Source organism: Thamnophis sirtalis, unplaced genomic scaffold, assembly GCF_051295495.1.
Source record: "Thamnophis sirtalis isolate CommonGarterSnake01/CBP01778 unplaced genomic scaffold, rThaSir2_p1.2 scaffold_12, whole genome shotgun sequence".
Taxonomy (NCBI): Eukaryota; Metazoa; Chordata; class Lepidosauria; order Squamata; family Natricidae; genus Thamnophis; species Thamnophis sirtalis.
In genome coordinates, this window is record NW_028261392.1 from 52,919,069 (window position 1) to 52,937,608 (window position 18,540).

General features: G+C 39.5%; 1 protein-coding gene and 1 long non-coding RNA gene across 2 annotated transcripts; both read left to right on the top strand.

Annotated features, from left to right (window-relative positions):
• Positions 1 to 1,964: 1,964 nt before the first annotated feature.
• Positions 1,965 to 3,687, top strand: LOC148043340 (uncharacterized). Its single transcript, XR_015698188.1, has 3 exons — positions 1,965 to 2,037; positions 2,767 to 2,826; positions 3,642 to 3,687. It is a non-coding gene; the product is annotated as an uncharacterized LOC148043340 (long non-coding RNA).
• A 277-nt stretch (positions 3,688 to 3,964) lies between these two features.
• On the top strand, positions 3,965 to 6,348 carry LOC148043341 (uncharacterized). Its single transcript, XM_087726305.1, has 4 exons — positions 3,965 to 4,084; positions 4,220 to 4,360; positions 4,619 to 4,744; positions 5,091 to 6,348. Exons 1-4 carry the CDS (start codon positions 3,966 to 3,968, stop codon positions 5,650 to 5,652), a joined length of 948 nt encoding a protein of 315 aa, XP_087582431.1. The 5' UTR covers position 3,965; the 3' UTR covers positions 5,653 to 6,348.
• The last annotated feature ends 12,192 nt before the right edge of the window (positions 6,349 to 18,540 follow it).

Consider the following 18,540-nt stretch of genomic DNA (forward strand, 5'->3'; position numbering starts at 1 on the left):
AAGTGCTGAAGTGCGGAGGTGTTGAGGAGTTAAGGTGCTGAAGTGCGGAGGTTCTGAAGTGCGGAGGTTCTGAGGTGCTGAAGTGCTGAGGTTCTGAGGTGCTGAAGTGCTCAGGCACTGAAGTGCTGAGGAGCTGAGGTGCGGAGGTTCGGATGTGCTGAGGTGCTGAAGTGCTACAGATCTGAAGTGCGGAGGTGCTGAAGTGCGGAGGTGCTGAAGTGCTGACTTCTGAGGTGCTGACGTTCTGAAGTGCGGAAGTGCTGAAGTGCTGAGGTTCTGAGGTACGGAAGTGCTGAGGAGCTGAGGTGCGGAGGTGCTGAAGTGCTGAGGAGCTGAAGTGCTGAGGAGGTGAAGTGCTAAGGTGCTGCTGAGGTGCTAACGTGTGGAGGACCAGCGGATCCGGGTAAGGACACACTTCTGGAATTATGGTCCAGTGGGTCACAGGTTACACTTCTAGAGCTGAGATGTCATTGCCAACCTTGCACCAAGCCTTGATGACATGTTTGCTTTCAGTATTTAGTGAAATTTGGGGGGAGGGGGCAGACACCTTGGTGGATGTCTGTAAAATCCTGTTGCCCATCCCCATTTTAAAGGCAGATAAATCATAGAATCAATATAGAGTATCAAGAAGACCTATGCTATTTGTCGGCCTCTGTTCTGATCAAACTTTGAAGAAAAAAATCTGCAAACATCAATAGCTGAGCTTGTTTTGCATATGAAGCTCTCATCACTATTGCAAATTTTGTTGATGCAATTGTGATGTCATGCGACCTCCCAAAAAATGTACTGTGAGGCAGTAACTTGTTGGGATACCTTTGCAGATTGGCATTTGGGAACAAAGTGAGAACTTTTCCCACATACTAAATAAAAAAAATGTACCTCTAGAAATTGTTTTGAATTGTTTGGGTCTGTTGTGGTATGAAAAAGAAAAACGTTCTTTGAATTAAAAGGCTCTTCATGGGGAATATTGACAGCCAGTTATATATATCATTTGAGATAGTTCACAGATCCATGGCTGCATCCCAGTGGTGGGATTCAGCCAGTCCGCCCCTATCCGGGAGAATCGGTTGTTAACTTTATGAGCAGTTCGGAGAACCAGTTGTTGGAAGAAATCTCCCCTTTTTCCCCCCACTTTACAGGGCTAATCCTGTAAGGAAGGCAGGAAGGAAGGAAACATTCTGGTGTTGTTTCTAGCCTAATATTTATTGCCCTCCTTACAGAAACTGCCTCTCTGGTTAACCCTAATTACATTGTAACAGCTAAGGTGAAGCCCCCATCGACCTGAGTGATATTGAGTTGGTCACACCCAAACAGTCACATGACCACCGAGCCTCACCTACCCAGCTGGTCATTAGGGCAGAAACCGGTTGTTAAATTTTTTGAATCCTATCACTGCTGCATCCCCTACATTGTAGGATTTACATTTTTAAAACAATGTTAGTTTTGATGTTACCTGTTATAATCTGTTAATGTTTTATTTCATTTAGCTGCCTAGTGTTGCCTTTAGGTCAGATAGGCCACATATAAATAGGAAAATTGAATTATGTGGGGTTTAGATAGGTAGGTTGTAGCTTCTAGAAACACTTGAAGGGGTTGAAATAGCCGGGGGAACAGGAATGTCTCCTACATGTTGAATCGTCTATCCATCTGCTTTCATGAAAAAGATCATAAACTTCCCCTGTAAGTCATAGGAGATTGAAAAGTAGCTTAAGGTTATGGGACCTTATCAATTGGAATAGAAATGCCCAATGTTTAGTTGAAAGAAAAAAAGGAAAGGGGAAACTGCTGGGGAGGGATGGCCAACGCTTGTCCTAAAGGATCAGAGTAGAGGAATTTGAGAGCAAATGTAATTAACCAATCATGTCCTATTCTAGACATTGTCTCTCAAGTTTACATTCCAATTTTTGAAATAAAAATGCCAAAGCTATTCTGCCTTGTCACCTATTTCTTTACCTTCTAGTTTCCATCACTGATTTTGCCATGGAAAACGATCGGTTGAGGAAATTAAGAAAAAAACTGAGGTGTCTCCAAAAAGAGGTAAGAGAAAATATTTGTTCATAGGCTGTCACAGTAAACGTGTGATGGAATCAGTGGTGGGATTCAGCCTGTCCACATGTATTCGGGAGAACCGGTGGTTAACTTTCTAAGCAGTTCGGAGAACCGGTGGTTGGAAGAAATCTTACTTTGGTTTTTTCCGCTTTACAGGGCTAATCCTGTAAGGAAGGCAGGAAGGAAACTTTCTAGTGTTGTTTCTAGCCTAATCTTTATTGCCCTGCTTACAGAAACTGCCTCTCCGGTAAACCCTTATGACACTGTAACAGCTAAGGCGAAGCCCCCATCGACATGAGTGACATTGAGTTGGCCACGCCCACCTAGACACTTGACCACCAAGCCCTGCCCACCCAGCTGGTCATGAGGACAGAGAACCGGTTGTTCAATTGTTTGAATCCCACCACTGGATGGAATGTATAGAAATGTAAGAAAGACAGACAGGCAGATTAGGTAGTTAGAGACAGACAGACAGAATATTAATTATGGTTTCTGTTACGCCACGGTTAAGGCATCAACCTGCAAACTCAGAGACCGACATTTCTTGCCCCACTGTAGAAGCAAAGACAAGTGGGTCACCCTGAGCCAGTTAGCTTCTCTTAGCCCTAGGAAGAAAACAACACCGAATCACTTCTGAAAAACCTTGCTAAGAAAACTGCAGGGACTCGTCCAGCCATTCCCAAAAATCATTAAAAATTGGGTCTTTGGTCATTGCAGGGAGAACGATCGAGACTTCCTCTTCTGTCATCTACCACCGAAGAACGGAGACGTGCTGAGGTATATAATGTATACTTGTAGCTCACCTTGGAATATATTTATGAGAAAAATGAAAAGAAATGATTTCTTCACAATTGGTAATTGTGAATAATGCATGTGCAGCATATTTTATAGAGTATATATGTTCGCTTTATATTTCTACTATATGGATGAAATCCATACACACACACATCTATTCAATACAAACTAGTTTATTTGTAATTTCTATTCAAGAATGGCAATTGTCAGAGTTCATGCTCATTCTTGGTTGGTTCCTTCTTTGCCACATTAGCTAGTTTCTTTGGCCACATACAACACCAATGGCGGTGAAATAAAATGTAGATGATTCAGATTTTGTTTCAACCACCGTGTTTTGCATTTCCTAAACAAATGAACTAACACTAAATCTTTCTTTTTCTATCCCAGTGTGAATAGCCTTTATTGCCTGCATTAAACATCTACAGCAATAAATCGGGAGTTGCACATTTGTGCTCATCTTGACATGCATGATTTTAATATGCACAAATATGCTTGTCTACAGCCTAGACTTTTTTTTCCTAAAGAGGATGTTTCAACAAATATCTTCTTTACACTGACATGAGAGAATTTATGGAAAACAAATTCATGTAATTCTTCTCATGACCATGAAATGAAGGAAATTATGAAGCAAGCGTTTAAAATTCATTTTGTTCTTCATCCTTCACGGAACTGCCAGGTTTCCCGGAGTCCAGAAAAGCACATGGACCAGAACATCAGTTGAAAGATGCGTTCCCATCGGGTAAGCAACCTAGCATGGAAATATATTCCTGACTTGTGATGTATTTTGGCTTCTCTAGATTGTTCAGACAAAAAGTGAGAAATTGGAAGAAGATTTGAAGACAGTAATGGACCAGAGTTATACGTAAGTCTTTGCATAGTTCATCACATCATTTTATAACCCTATTCAGTTCACACTTTTTTATACAACATTCATCATTTGTCCATTGGCAATGGGACGGGCCATTTTATGAAACAAGTGATGGAAAATTATATTCTAGTAAAGCTTGGGAAAAAAGGGTGGAATGTGTTGTAATTGTATCAAAAGGTTGATAATTCAAGTAAAAAAAACAAAACCCCAAGGGCCTAATTTCTCTCTGGTCTTCATAATTTGCAGAAAGACAATGGAAATATTCAAACTTCTGTCAGAAAAAAAGGAGCTCCGAGTCCAAATTCAGGACCTAATCCAGAAAAACCACCAGCTGGCCGAAGAGTACAAGGATTATAGAGAAAACTTGAGCAGGTTAAAAGATTTAGATAGCCACCCTGACTTTCTCTTCCTTTCTCAGCTATTTCAATTAGTTTTAATTTTAAACAAGTTTTATAATTCAAATAAAAAAACCTAAGGGAGGTACACTTTGCTCTTGATATTTTACAGAAAACTCAGTTCAGAGGAACTTGGGCAGCTGGAGAAACTGAGGCAAGAGAACCAGAGACTCCGCTGCGAGGCTCAGAAAGAAGCTGCAGAGAAAGCAGAGCTCCTACGTGAAAATAAGGATCTCAAAGAAGAACTTAATAGGTGAGAAATATTTAGATAGCGATTTGACTTTTTCTTTCAAATTCAGATTTATTTATTAGATCCCTTAGGCCAGATATACTGGATAAAAGAAGTATTCCATTCATGTATGTATGTATGTATGTATGTATGTATGTATGTATGTATGTATGTATGACTGAGTAAGAGAAGAGCAATAGTTATAATAGAATACAATAATAATTAGTAATTCAAGTAATAAATTAAGAGGGCTAATATCTCTCTGGTCCTCATAATTTACAGAAAGAGAGCAGTGATGTCAAAACTGACTGTAGAATGTGAAGAGCTGCGAAACAAAACAGAGATTCTGACGTTTAAAAATATCGAACTTAACGATGAGAAAGAGGCGTACGAAGAAATACTGTGCAGGTGAGAAATGTTTCGATAGACACCACAAACTATTTCTTCCAGAATTTCATATTAGGGTCTCCTTATCTTAGAAAGCTTGGAAAAATCTGACATTCTTCTTACTTTAGAAAGAAATTAACAAACTGTGGCTCTTATACTTTCACATATACAAATCTAGGAGTTAGTCTCATGGAATGGGAAGATAGGTATAGAGGAGACTTTTCAATCTCCATCCCCCGGTGCCCAACAATATTCATAAACTTTCAGAGTGAGAGTTTCCTGACATCAAAGAAGTTCCCGTTATTTTAACTAAGAATACTTTGTTGTTGGCACAGATTCACAGCTAACATTCTGATTTTTTTTCCAGAGAGGAACTACAGAGGATAAGCCGCTGCACCTTATTGACACACGGAGACCAGAAGGAAGACGAGACAGAAGCTCAAGAGAAAATGAAGCCTCAGATGGTGGAACATCAATTGAACCATCAATGGCTTAAAGCTTCGGTAGACAGAATTAAAAAATCTAAGGAACCCGGGTCAAATCTTCTGAGGTGGCTGCAGAAATCTCTCAAACTTTTAAAAGAGGATTCCTCTGAACGGTCAAAACACACCCTGCCAGAATGGCTTAAAGCATCTGCCACCAACCTCCCGGAGGAATGTGCTAAGGCAGCCAGGGAGGATGTGAATGATTGGCTAGATGAATCAATTAATCATCTCCAGGAAAAAGGGCCAGAAACGTGCGAGTTAGATGTGGAGGGATGGCTTCAAGCATCTATTATAGGCCTTCAACATCTTCAAAAGTTCAGGTCAGAGTCTCGTGGAAGCCGGAAAAAAAAGGGATGGCTTGCAGAACCAATAGAAAACCCGAAGAAGGGGACTTCCTGTGGTGACATCACCATGCTTAGAGTGGAGGGAAGGAAGTTCTCCTAACTCTAACTCCTTTGTTTGGGCTCTTTTTTGAGCACTGTTGATCCTGAAGGGGTCAACAGATTAAAGGGGATACTCTGTAGATGCTGGGGTGATAAGGCAAATCCCCCCACGGATAGGAGAAACCCCCTAAACAGACAAGGAGATATCCTACAAAAGTTCAAGTCAGAGTCTCGTGGAAGCCAGGAAAAAAAGGGATGGCTTGAAGAATCAATAGAAAACCTGAAGAAGTAATGTCCTGAAGGATCTGAAGAATATGTTAAAATGACTTCGAGGATCCTTAGAAAGGCTGTCCCTTTCTAGAGAACCTAGACCAGTTCTTGAAAAATGTCTTCCACAATCCTTGAAAAACCTGGAAGAGGAAGGTCCTGAAGTATCTAAACAAGGTGCCAACAAATGGCTTGAAAGAGCTATAAAGAATCTTGAGGAAGAAGGACCTAAAACGCCACTCCTAGATACTCAGGAATGCCTTGAAGCCTCTATTAAAAGCATTCGGGATCTACAGAAGTCCAGATGAGAAGGTTTGAAAAATCAGTAGAGAACCTCAAGAAGCAATGTTCTGAAGGAACCGTGGAAAATATATTTCAATGGCTTCAAGGATCCTTAGAAAGCTTTGCATTTTCTGAAGAACCTATACCACTTCTTCAAAAATGGCTTCAGCAATCCCTGAAAAACTTGGAAAAGGTCCTACAACATAAGAAATAGATGCCAACAATGGCTTGAAGAATCTCTAAACAGCTTCAAAGAGGAAGGACCGTGAAGCATCCCATCAAGGTCCTCAGGAATGGCTTGAAGCATCTATTAAGGACATCCAGGATCTCAAATAATCTAAGGAATCAAAAATAAGCATGGGAAAGACGAAGGAGAGAGTGATTTGGGTAGAACCTGCTTGCTCTGAAAGAAACTGAAGGATGAACCCTTGTCATCAACAATTTTAACTATTGTGGACTTACATTTGGGTGTTCCACATATCCCGGCTGATTCTACTCTGATAGGAGGTCTTTATGGTCACCCTGGAGAGGTAGCGAAGAAGCGAGGGATTACTTGTTGTTTCCGGGAGAAAAGCAGCTCTCCTGCTTGATCCCAGGAGCCCTCCCGACGGGTGGAGAAGAAGGACAGCCGTTATGACTGGAATAAAGCTGGAGCAACCGAGCTGGAGTGGTGTGTGAAAAGAGAATTGGAACTGGGTGAGAAGTTTTTCAAATTACAGACCCACCTAAATAAAAGAAGTTTTAAAAGTCTCCAAAGTGGCAACTTAATACACGGAGATAAATTATAAGACCCAAAAGAGAAATCACATTTGGATGGAAGAATATGAAGTTTTACGCTATAGAAAGACTGAATTGGAATTTTGTTGCCTTTTAAAAGTGACTTTGATTTGCCTGCAATATTGTTTGAGTGTTAGAAGAAATTGTAAAAAGAATGTTTTTTTCTTTTTGTTGAACTTTGATAATCAGCTGTTAGAGATCTCCCTGATCTTGGTACCCAAAGTAACAGTTGAGACCCCGTCTACTGGCCAAAGAAGATACTGTATTATTATATGGTTGGAAAGAACCTTGAAAAGAAATGAGTTGATATGAAAAAAGAAAAGAAAAGTCAGGAATGATAAGAAGAGAAAGAAAGTGAAAGGAAAACAACTTCTGGAAGGCCTTCTTTTTGTTTCCCCTTTTTTATCTACTTGTTTTTTGGTGGCAAAAGTCCAGTCAGAGTCTTGAGAAAGCCTACGGAAGAGATGCTTTGAAAAATCAATAGAGAACCTCAAGAAGCAATGTTCTGAAGGAACCGTGGAAAATATATTTCAATGGCTTCAAGGATCCTTAGAAAGCTTTGCATTTTCTGAAGAACCTATACCACTTCTTCAAAAATGGCTTCAGCAATCCCTGAAAAACTTGGAAAAGGTCCTACAACATAAGAAATAGATGCCAACAATGGCTTGAAGAATCTCTAAACAGCTTCAAAGAGGAAGGACCGTGAAGCATCCCATCAAGGTCCTCAGGAATGGCTTGAAGCATCTATTAAGGACATCCAGGATCTCAAATAATCTAAGGAATCAAAAATAAGCATGGGAAAGACGAAGGAGAGAGTGATTTGGGTAGAACCTGCTTGCTCTGAAAGAAACTGAAGGATGAACCCTTGTCATCAACAATTTTAACTATTGTGGACTTACATTTGGGTGTTCCACATATCCCGGCCGATTCTACTCTGATAGGAGGTCTTTATGGTCACCCTGGAGAGGTAGCGAAGAAGCGAGGGATTACTTGTTGTTTCCGGGAGAAAAGCAGCTCTCCTGCTTGATCCCAGGAGCCCTCCCGACGGGTGGAGAAGAAGGACAGCCGTTATGACTGGAATAAAGCTGGAGCAACCGAGCTGGAGTGGTGTGTGAAAAGAGGATTGGAACTGGGTGAGAAGTTTTTCAAATTACAGACCCACCTAAATAAAAGAAGTTTTAAAAGTCTCCAAAGTGGCAACTTAATACACGGAGATAAATTATAAGACCCAAAAGAGAAATCACATTTGGATGGAAGAATATGAAGTTTTACGCTATAAAAAGACTGAATTGGAATTTTGTTGCCTTTTAAAAGTGACTTTGATTTGCCTGCAATATTGTTTGAGTGTTAGAAGAAATTGTAAAAAGAATGTTTTTTTCTTTTTGTTGAACTTTGATAATCAGCTGTTAGAGATCTCCCTGATCTTGGTACCCAAAGTAACAGTTGAGACCCCGTCTACTGGCCAAAGAAGATACTGTATTATTATATGGTTGGAAAGAACCTTGAAAAGAAATGAGTTGATATGAAAAAAAGAAAAGAAAAGTCAGGAATGATAAGAAGAGAAAGAAAGTGAAAGGAAAACAACTTCTGGAAGGCCTTCTTTTTGTTTCCCCTTTTTTATCTACTTGTTTTCTGGTGGCAAAAGTCCAGTCAGAGTCTTGAGAAAGCCTACGGAAGAGATGCTTTGAAAAATCAATAGAGAACCTCAAGAAACAATGTTCTGAAGGAACCGTGGAAAATATATTTCAATGGCTTCAAGGATCCTTAGAAAGCTTTGCATTTTCTGAAGAACCTATACCACTTCTTCAAAAATGGCTTCAGCAATCCCTGAAAAACTTGGAAAAGGTCCTACAACATAAGAAATAGATGCCAACAATGGCTTGAAGAATCTCTAAACAGCTTCAAAGAGGAAGGACCGTGAAGCATCCCATCAAGGTCCTCAGGAATGGCTTGAAGCATCTATTAAGGACATCCAGGATCTCAAATAATCTAAGGAATCAAAAATAAGCATGGGAAAGACGAAGGAGAGAGTGATTTGGGTAGAACCTGCTTGCTCTGAAAGAAACTGAAGGATGAACCCTTGTCATCAACAATTTTAACTATTGTGGACTTACATTTGGGTGTTCCACATATCCCGGCCGATTCTACTCTGATAGGAGGTCTTTATGGTCACCCTGGAGAGGTAGCGAAGAAGCGAGGGATTACTTGTTGTTTCCGGGAGAAAAGCAGCTCTCCTGCTTGATCCCAGGAGCCCTCCCGACGGGTGGAGAAGAAGGACAGCCGTTATGACTGGAATAAAGCTGGAGCAACCGAGCTGGAGTGGTGTGTGAAAAGAGGATTGGAACTGGGTGAGAAGTTTTTCAAATTACAGACCCACCTAAATAAAAGAAGTTTTAAAAGTCTCCAAAGTGGCAACTTAATACACGGAGATAAATTATAAGACCCAAAAGAGAAATCACATTTGGATGGAAGAATATGAAGTTTTACGCTATAGAAAGACTGAATTGGAATTTTGTTGCCTTTTAAAAGTGACTTTGATTTGCCTGCAATATTGTTTGAGTGTTAGAAGAAATTGTAAAAAGAATGTTTTTTTCTTTTTGTTGAACTTTGATAATCAGCTGTTAGAGATCTCCCTGATCTTGGTACCCAAAGTAACAGTTGAGACCCCGTCTACTGGCCAAAGAAGATACTGTATTATTATATGGTTGGAAAGAACCTTGAAAAGAAATGAGTTGATATGAAAAAAAGAAAAGAAAAGTCAGGAATGATAAGAAGAGAAAGAAAGTGAAAGGAAAACAACTTCTGGAAGGCCTTCTTTTTGTTTCCCCTTTTTTATCTACTTGTTTTCTGGTGGCAAAAGTCCAGTCAGAGTCTTGAGAAAGCCTACGGAAGAGATGCTTTGAAAAATCAATAGAGAACCTCAAGAAACAATGTTCTGAAGGAACCGTGGAAAATATATTACAATGGCTTCAAGGATCCTTAGAAAGCTTGGCATTTTCTGAAGAACCTATACCACTTTTTGAACAATGGCTTTAGGAATCCTTGAAAAACTTGGAAAAGGTCCCGAAACATACAAACAAGATGCCAAAAATGGCTTGAAGTATCTGTAAACAGCTTCAAAGAGGGAGGACCGCAAAGCATCCCATGTAGATCCTCAGGAATGGCTTGAGGCATCTATTAAGGGCATCCAGGATCGCAAATAATCTAAGGAATCAAAAACAAGCATGGGAAAGACGAAGAAGAGAGTCATTTGGGTAGAACCTGCTTGCTCTGAAAGAAATTGAAGGATGGATGGATGGCTTCAAACATCTTTAGCAAGTTCCAGACAGCCTGGTTCTACTGCATCCATAACAGATATGCAAGTATAGCTACAATCATCTCTGCAAAAACTCAGTCACGAATCCCCAGAAGAAGCCAGAAACAATCTGGAGGAATGGCTCTAGGAATCCAGAGAAAATGCCCTGAAGAATCCAAGCAATAGGTGAATGAGTAGTTTGAGATACCCTTAAATGACTTCCATGAGGGAGGGCCTGAAACTCCCCATCCATTCCATCTTGATATATACTTGTCTCTCATTTCTGCTGCTTCTAGTGTTACTGCGATCAAGATGATTAAATGAACAAACTGGAAATGAATCAGCAAGTATTTATTCTTTTGGTTTTCCAGAACTTACTGGGCCTTTATGGAGTGAGTGACATACTGTTTTAGTAATGGACTACGGTATTCCAACATAGCAATACCAATAGCAACAGCAGTTAGACTTATATACCGCTTCATAGGGCTTTAAGCCCTCTCTAAGCGGTTTACAGAGTCAGCATATCACCCCCACAGTCTAGGTCCTCATTTCACCCACCTCGGAAGGATGGAAGGCTGAGTCAACCTTGAGCCGGTGAGATTTGAACCGCTGAACTGCAGATAACAGTCAGCTGAAGTGGCCTGCAGTACTGCACCCTAACCACTGCGCCACCTTGGCTGTTACATGAGCTTCATAACCAATGAACCCTTGTCATCAAGAATTTTGATTATCTAGATGCTCCCTTAAGTTGAGTGGGAGGATAAAAGAAAGAGAGAGGAGGGAAAAAGAAAAAGGAAATATGGAGAGATTGATATGGAGGAAGGAAAGGAAATAAGGAATCCAGAGAAAATGCCCTGAAGAAATCGTGCAATATGAGAAGCAGTAGCATGAGGTCTGCAATCAAGATGAATGGAAATGTATCAGCAAGTATTTATTCTTTTGATTTTCCAGAACTTCTTGGGCCTTTTTGGAGCGAGTGGCAAACTGTTTTCTTAATGGACTATGGGATTACAACATGAGCTTCATAATTAACGAACCTTTGTCATCAACAGTTGTGATTATCTAGATGCTGCCTTAAGTTGGATGAGAGGATAAAAGAAAGAGAGTGGAGGGAAAAAGGAAAAGGAAATAAGGAGAGATTGATATGGAGGAAGGAAAGGAAATAAGGGCCAAAGAACAAGCACAATTTTTGCCAAAATGCCAAGAATGGCTAGACAACAGTAGAGCACAGAGAAACAAAGCTTTGAAAGTGAAAAGGAATGAACCAAAATCAGGAGGGTCTCTTGACTGCAGCATTGCCGGCATAACAATTCATCTTATGGGGAAGGGAAGAGGTGCATTATCAGGAAACCTCTCAAGACTTCCATGCGCGTCAGACAGTTACAGACCATGGTCTGGTCCACAGTCTGGGCTATACACTCAGGGCTTTTGAGTATCATCATTACTATAGGGGGGTTATGGGGTTCCCAGCAGCTGGACGGAGATCCTTGGACCTGAAGCTGTGGCAGCCTGAATGGATTTCCAGAAAAATTTCAGAAGTACAGGAATCCTTTCAGCAGTTCCCAAAATGCTGCACAGCTGTTCGCACTACTCAGGTGATCCTGAGGATCAGGCAAACATCCAAGTGGTCTCACCAACTCTCTAAAAGAATGCAAATGACCAGCTGTCTGCAAGGAATATCAATCCTCTCCTTCCCACCATCCAATCAGAGCTGAAGAAGCTTCTTGGATGAGAAGGGAAACATCTTCTAAGACTTGATTGGTTCTTCTATTTAATTTGCCTTCTGCAGGTACTTAATAAAGCCTGAAATCTCCTTATTAACTGGTGTGCTCATTGTGTTTGGATATCTTATCTCATTTATCCGGTCCCTGGGCCATTGCCTGATACTTGGCGAAAAATACACACACAGACAGAAACATAAACATATCTGATTTATCATATCAAATGTATTTTCTTTCCATAACAAAGTACATTTACAATCAAACAAAGAAGACCTGACAAACTTTCAGAAGCAATTGTGACAAGAGACCAGGATCTCTGGTAAAACAGTCTCTCACCAGAAATCAACTGTGTATCCATAAGGTATCTGGGGCGATCCACTAGAATGGGTCTGGCCTTGCATGGGCATCCCAAAGCAGCACCCCCAAACCATCAAGTCACACTATGGCATATGCCAAGGATAGGAAGTGTTGCTTGGTTTTCTGCCCAGTGACCTCCCTGTCTGAGGAAAGATGCTGGAGAGAAGCAGAAGCTCCTTGCCCCTTGGTCTGTGAGGGAAGAACCCAGGCTCTGCTCTCTCCATGGAGTGCATCGTCTCCATGCCTGGAGCAGCCTTCCTCCCAAGACGTTTTTCTAGAAACCAGAGTTCTGGGCTAGCTTGCTGATTCCACAGCAAAGACAGCTAGTATTTGGGCCCCAGGAAAGAAAGCCTTTTGTTTCTTTCATTCTAGGTTAAGCTGAAAGAAAAGAGCTCACAAAGGGCCACATAATACTGTACTACACCCTCTCCTGCCAAATGACCTCACCTCTACTGTTGGGATTAAAAAGGAGCAGCAACAAACTCTGGACACTCAGACCATGCTATTCATATGCTTGCGCAGAGCTTGGAGACTTTGAATTTCACCATAGGGAGAAACGGGGTCCACCCACCTCAACCCTGGCTCTCAGTGGGGTACGCGCTCCTCAAGAGACAGCCGCTAGGCAGTTTGGGTTTTCTCTGGACTCACAACTATTGTTCCAGGAGCGGCTGGTAACTCCCTTTGCACAGAGCTATCTCCTGCAGCCATTCTTGGACTGAGAGGAATGCTCACAGTCTGTCACAAATTGGTCCTTTCACAGTTGGAGTCATGCAACGGGCTGTACAGCTAGTCATGTTGTGGAAACTTTCTGGTTTTTCTTAGGCACAATACAAAGTCCTGGGCATCACTTTTCAAGCCACAAATACAGAGATCCAGGATACGTGCTTCTCTCTGAGAGTATATGCCCATCCGACCATGTCAGATAGGATAGGTCCCTCTTGGCCCCCTCGCTTAGATGTTGTCACCCAGTGAAACCTAGTTAGCGCATCTTTCCCATAGCTGCCCTGCCCTGTGAAAGAGGATTATGAGATCCAGCAACCTATCTCCATCCCCATAGTGGGTGATAAGGAGACCACAAACAGTTGGTTCTTTCCCCAATACATGGGGTAGGTTGAGACTACAGTCCAGAAGGTGTGGTGGTAGAGGGTGGGAAATGGTTTCGCAGGTACCGTACGATGTACAGTTTGTAGTTACTATCGTTTTGTTGGTTTTTATATTTTATTGTTATGCACTGACCCATCAGGCATATTGTGTATAAAATGTGTGTCCACATCAATCTCTTAAAAGTGAATGAGTTCAGATTCTGGGTTCTTTTGGTCTCTGGTATGGTTCCCTGCGTTTTGTTTACTTGGATCTGCAGGGGAAGAATTTCTGTGGTTTTAAAGACTGATTCTAAAACGGCAAAAAACTCTGACCGATTAGCATTGTGTATGTTATAGTTGAGGCCTTCCTGGCATATTGTGCTTTCCAGTAGAGAATGGTCAACTGGATGTGTTGACTATTCATTTGGGCTCATTTGCCTCTTTGTTTGTGGAGTTTAGCTTGAGTAGTTTGATTTGGAAGTTTGTTTTCCTTTTTTCGGCTTAGAGATGGAGTCATGACAGTATCAATATTTTTGGGTTTGTTCCAGTTGCTCCTTGAGGTTGTTTACGGTGCATCACCATAAAACACAAATCAACTAAATAGCTTAAGAAGACAAAACCAGGGGCCATCTACAATATGTGGAATAAGGGCCGCTATGTAGGACAGAGAGACAGACTGCATCCATAAACACCAACTGGCAGTCAGAAGATACATACACACAAAACCCCCTTAATCTTATAACACATATACAGACTCAACTATAGTTTCAATTGGGAAACTGACCATCCTAGACCAAGCCAAATCCAAAAAGAGAGATTAACACAGTGGGAAGGGACTTTGTAGGTCCTCTAGTTCAACTCCTCCCCACACACACACAAGCAGGAGACTCTACTCAGATGACAGTTCAGTCCCTTCTTGAAAGCTTCCAGTGATGAAGCTTTCACTGTCAGAGAAGTCTCCTTATTTCCAGGTTGAATCTCTCCTTGTTCAGTTTCCATCCATTATTTGTTGTCTGGCCTTCAGGTGCCTTGGAAAACAGCTTGACCCCCTTGTCTCTGTGGCAGCCCCTCAAATATTGGAACACTGCTATCATGTCTCCCCTGGTCCTTCTCTTCACTAGACATTGAGCCATCCAGCAATGGACACATAGAGATAAATCACATTTACACATCATTCAAAAGAGACAATAAAAAGGCTAAGAAGGAAACAAAAAGACTAGAATGAATCCTCTCCAGTAGTCTACACCCTTTAAAGCAGGGATTAACACCAAACAACCAAACCGAAAAGAATATCCTAACCAAGGAGAAAATCATACCCTCAACACTGACATGGCAAATTACCTGTAGTCCTCAATTTATGGCCATAATTCAGACTAGAATTTCTACTGTTAAGGAAGGCAGTTATTAGGTGATTCAAGTCCAATTTTATGACTTTTTTTGCCATGGTTCTTAAGTGACAATGGTAGACCAAAGACAAAAAGGGATGACCAAGATTGTATATGACATACACCTAACCTAGAGAGCAGCTCACTGAATCAAAGAGATCCTTGGGAACTAGGAATTATGCCAGTGAGAGCTGGATGATTCAGGAAGATAACCATCAAAGTAAAATAGTCTTCAAAGATATCCTATCAAGAAATCTCAAGCCAATGGAGTTTGTTCGAGGACTGACAATAGCATATTTGGCAAGAAAAAAAGAAAGAAAGAAAAACAAGAACTATTAGAGGAACAACTTTAAAAATTGGAAGTGGATCTGCAAAAACATCTATAAAAAACCAAAATAAAGGGAAAGAGAGATTTGAGAAAACATAAACTTAATTTGAAGTTTTGAAGAAGAAATGGTTCAGAAAATTAAAATAGCTAAACAACTTTTTTTTTGACAACGCAAACAAGCGTGGTTAGCCCACAAACTAAAAAAAGAAAAAGAGAAGAGAATAATGCATTAATTACAAGATGAAAAGGGAAACATGCAACACTGGAGGGAAGAAAAAAAATATAATACAAAATTTCTTTTAATATTACACAGCCATGAAAACATACCCACAAAATAACATTGAACAATACTTAAATAACATGAATTTTTTTAAAAAATGGGGAGACCAAAAGAGAAATGTTAAATGGAAAAATTACAATGATGGAATTATCACAGGCAGTGAAGATCCCCCCCAAAATAACAAGACACCGAGCCCAGATGGAATACCTGTTGAATTCTATAAGAACTTACAGGAACTAATAGAAACAGTAATCCTGGATTTGTATAATGCAGTATTTTTCAACCTTTTTTGTGCAAAGGCACACCTTTTTCATGAAAAAAATCACGAGGCACACCACCATTAGAAAATGTTTAAAAAATTTAACTCTGTGCCTATATTGACTATATATAAAGTAATTTTCCCACGGCACACCTTACACTATGTCACAGCACACTAGCGTGCCGCGGCACAGTGGTTGAAAAACACTGGTATAATGAAGCACTTACAGAGACTAAATTACCAAAAAAATGGACGGAAGCATACATAGCATTTATACCCAAAGAAGATTCGGACCATCAAGAAATAAAAAAATTACAGACCCATTTCATTATTATTATTATTTTTTATAAAAAAAAATTTATTTTTGTTACAAAGACAACATATACACAAAACAATAGAAAAAGAAAAAGAAAAAATAAAAGAAAGAAGAAAGAAAAAAAACAAAGCCCATCATCACATACCGTATGTCGTTTGATTACAGGTGTTTTAACATTTATCATTCTTATACATTCATTGTTTCATTTAATAGATTATAATTAAGTATCGTTTCTTATTCCGCTACCTGTGGCAATCCATCCCAACTATGTTTCCCCCCCCACACCCCGTATCTCTCTGTTATATATTTAATAGACACAACAATAAAATAAAATTTAAAAAAAACACAAAAAGAAAAAAAAACATCATCACATGCAGCATGTCGTTTGGTTACAAGTGTTTTAACGTCCACATCCTCGAATAATATTTACCATCTCAAACATTTCATCTAGTATAACCAAAAACCTCATTTTCATTCTACAATATATATTCAGTTAGCATTAGTATTATTTTCCCCCAGAAAGTATACTTATGTTCATTATTGTCCTTGTATTTCATACCTTCAAACAGAGCTCTTATTCCTTCATTTTTCAGCAAAACGTCACTGCATATATATACCAGTTTTCAATTTTTCCCTTATTAAAATTGTTTATCAGCAGCGAAATATCATTATAATACGTTCTTAACATTATACATTATATCACCAGACCTTATATTAATTTTTTATTGTATCATTGTTAGATTATTTCACAGCATAATTATATCATCATTCAACTTCTTCAATTAAAGCATAAGTATATCATTTTTCATTTCCAAGGTGTTTTTTTCCCCTAGCCACCGATAAAACAAATCCCATATCTTATAAAATTTCTCATCCTCTTGTTCTGTAATTTCAATTGTCAATTTACTCATTTCCGCACAGTCCATTATTTTTCGGATAACTTCTTCCTGTTTTGGTATTGTTTCGTTTTTCCAGTTTTTTGCAAATACAATTCTGGCTGCTGTTAACACATTTACAATCAAATATTTTAAGTCTTTGTTGTAGATTTCTGGTATGATCCCCAATAAAAAGACCTCTGGTTTAAAGTCTATTTGTTTGTGTGTCATTTTCTCCAACTACATGTGGATTTTAGTCCAGTATCTTTTAGCTTCAGTGCCATTTCCAACACATTTCTGATTTATTCTTGAACATTCTTGCAATTCTGGTTGGGGGTAGATGCCACCTGTAAAACATCTTATACAATATCATATCTTATATCATTATTGAATACAGACTAAAAAATGTTTACATCTGTAATCGTGGAATGATTTTAAAAAATACTAAATGAAACTATTCACGCAGATCAAAATGTATTTCTACCGAAACGACAATTGAAAAATAATATGAGAATAATTATAAACACACTAGAATATTATGAAGCAGAGCCCAGGAAACAAGTTGCACTGATTTTTTTGGACGTCCAAATGACCTTTGACAACTTGAATTGGCAATTCATTACTACACAATTAAAAAACAGGCAATTTGGAAGGAAATTTATGAAGATGGTAGAATCAATATATTCAATTCAAATGGCAAAAGTACTAATAAATGCAGTTGTTACAGAGAAATATAATATTTTGAAAGGCTTAAGACAAGGATGCCCCCTATCACCCTTATTATTATTTTAACGTTAGAAGGGCAACTAACGGAAATTAAACAGGGACAAGAAATAAAAGGACTAAAAATTGAAAAAGAAGAATATAAAGTCCAGGCGTTGCGGATGACTTAGTATTCATTTTAGAGGAACCATTAGAAATGGGGTCCAAATTAATAGGAAAATATAGAGGAATTCGGCAAAGGGGCAGGACTTAAAATCAGCAGGAGCAAAACAAAGATCATACCCAAAAAATCTTACTAAAAAACAAGGAAGAGAATCAGAAGAAATAATGGGCATGCAGATAGCAAAAAAAAAGTGAAATATTTAGGAATTTGGTTAACAGGAAAATGCCCAACAATCAAAGAAGACAACTATAATAAGACTATGCAATGAATAAAAAAAAATTGGAAAATTGGAAAAAACTGCAACTTTCACTTACAGGAAGATTAGCTGCAGTTAAAATAAATAATAAAATAATGTTTCAATGGTGTTCTAGACCAAGCTCCAGTATCACATCATAGTGGACAGCCATTGGTTGATTTGTGCACTAGAGGGGATTGGAGGGTGTGTATAGTACAGAAGAACCTCTGGTCATTACCATAATTCGTTCCATAATTTTGGTTGCAACCTGATTAGATCATGACCCAAACCTAACCAAAATTAAAGCAAAATTAATGCAACGGCCACATGAGGACGTTGTTGCTTGGTGCTTACAAAAAAATGGCCTGGAAGGGGAAATTGGCAGTGGACATGGTTGATCATCACCCAAGTATGTGTTCGTGACCAGATTGAAAACTTTTGTGAATTTCTTGGTCAGAACCCGATTTGGTCATGATCAGAAGTGTTCATGACCAGAGGTTCTACTGTATCTGCCATGACATTGAAACCTCTAGGTGTTTTGAAAAAGGAGGACATGATGTTTGGGCTTGGTTTGCCAGAACGTATCTCCATGACAACTGGTTTG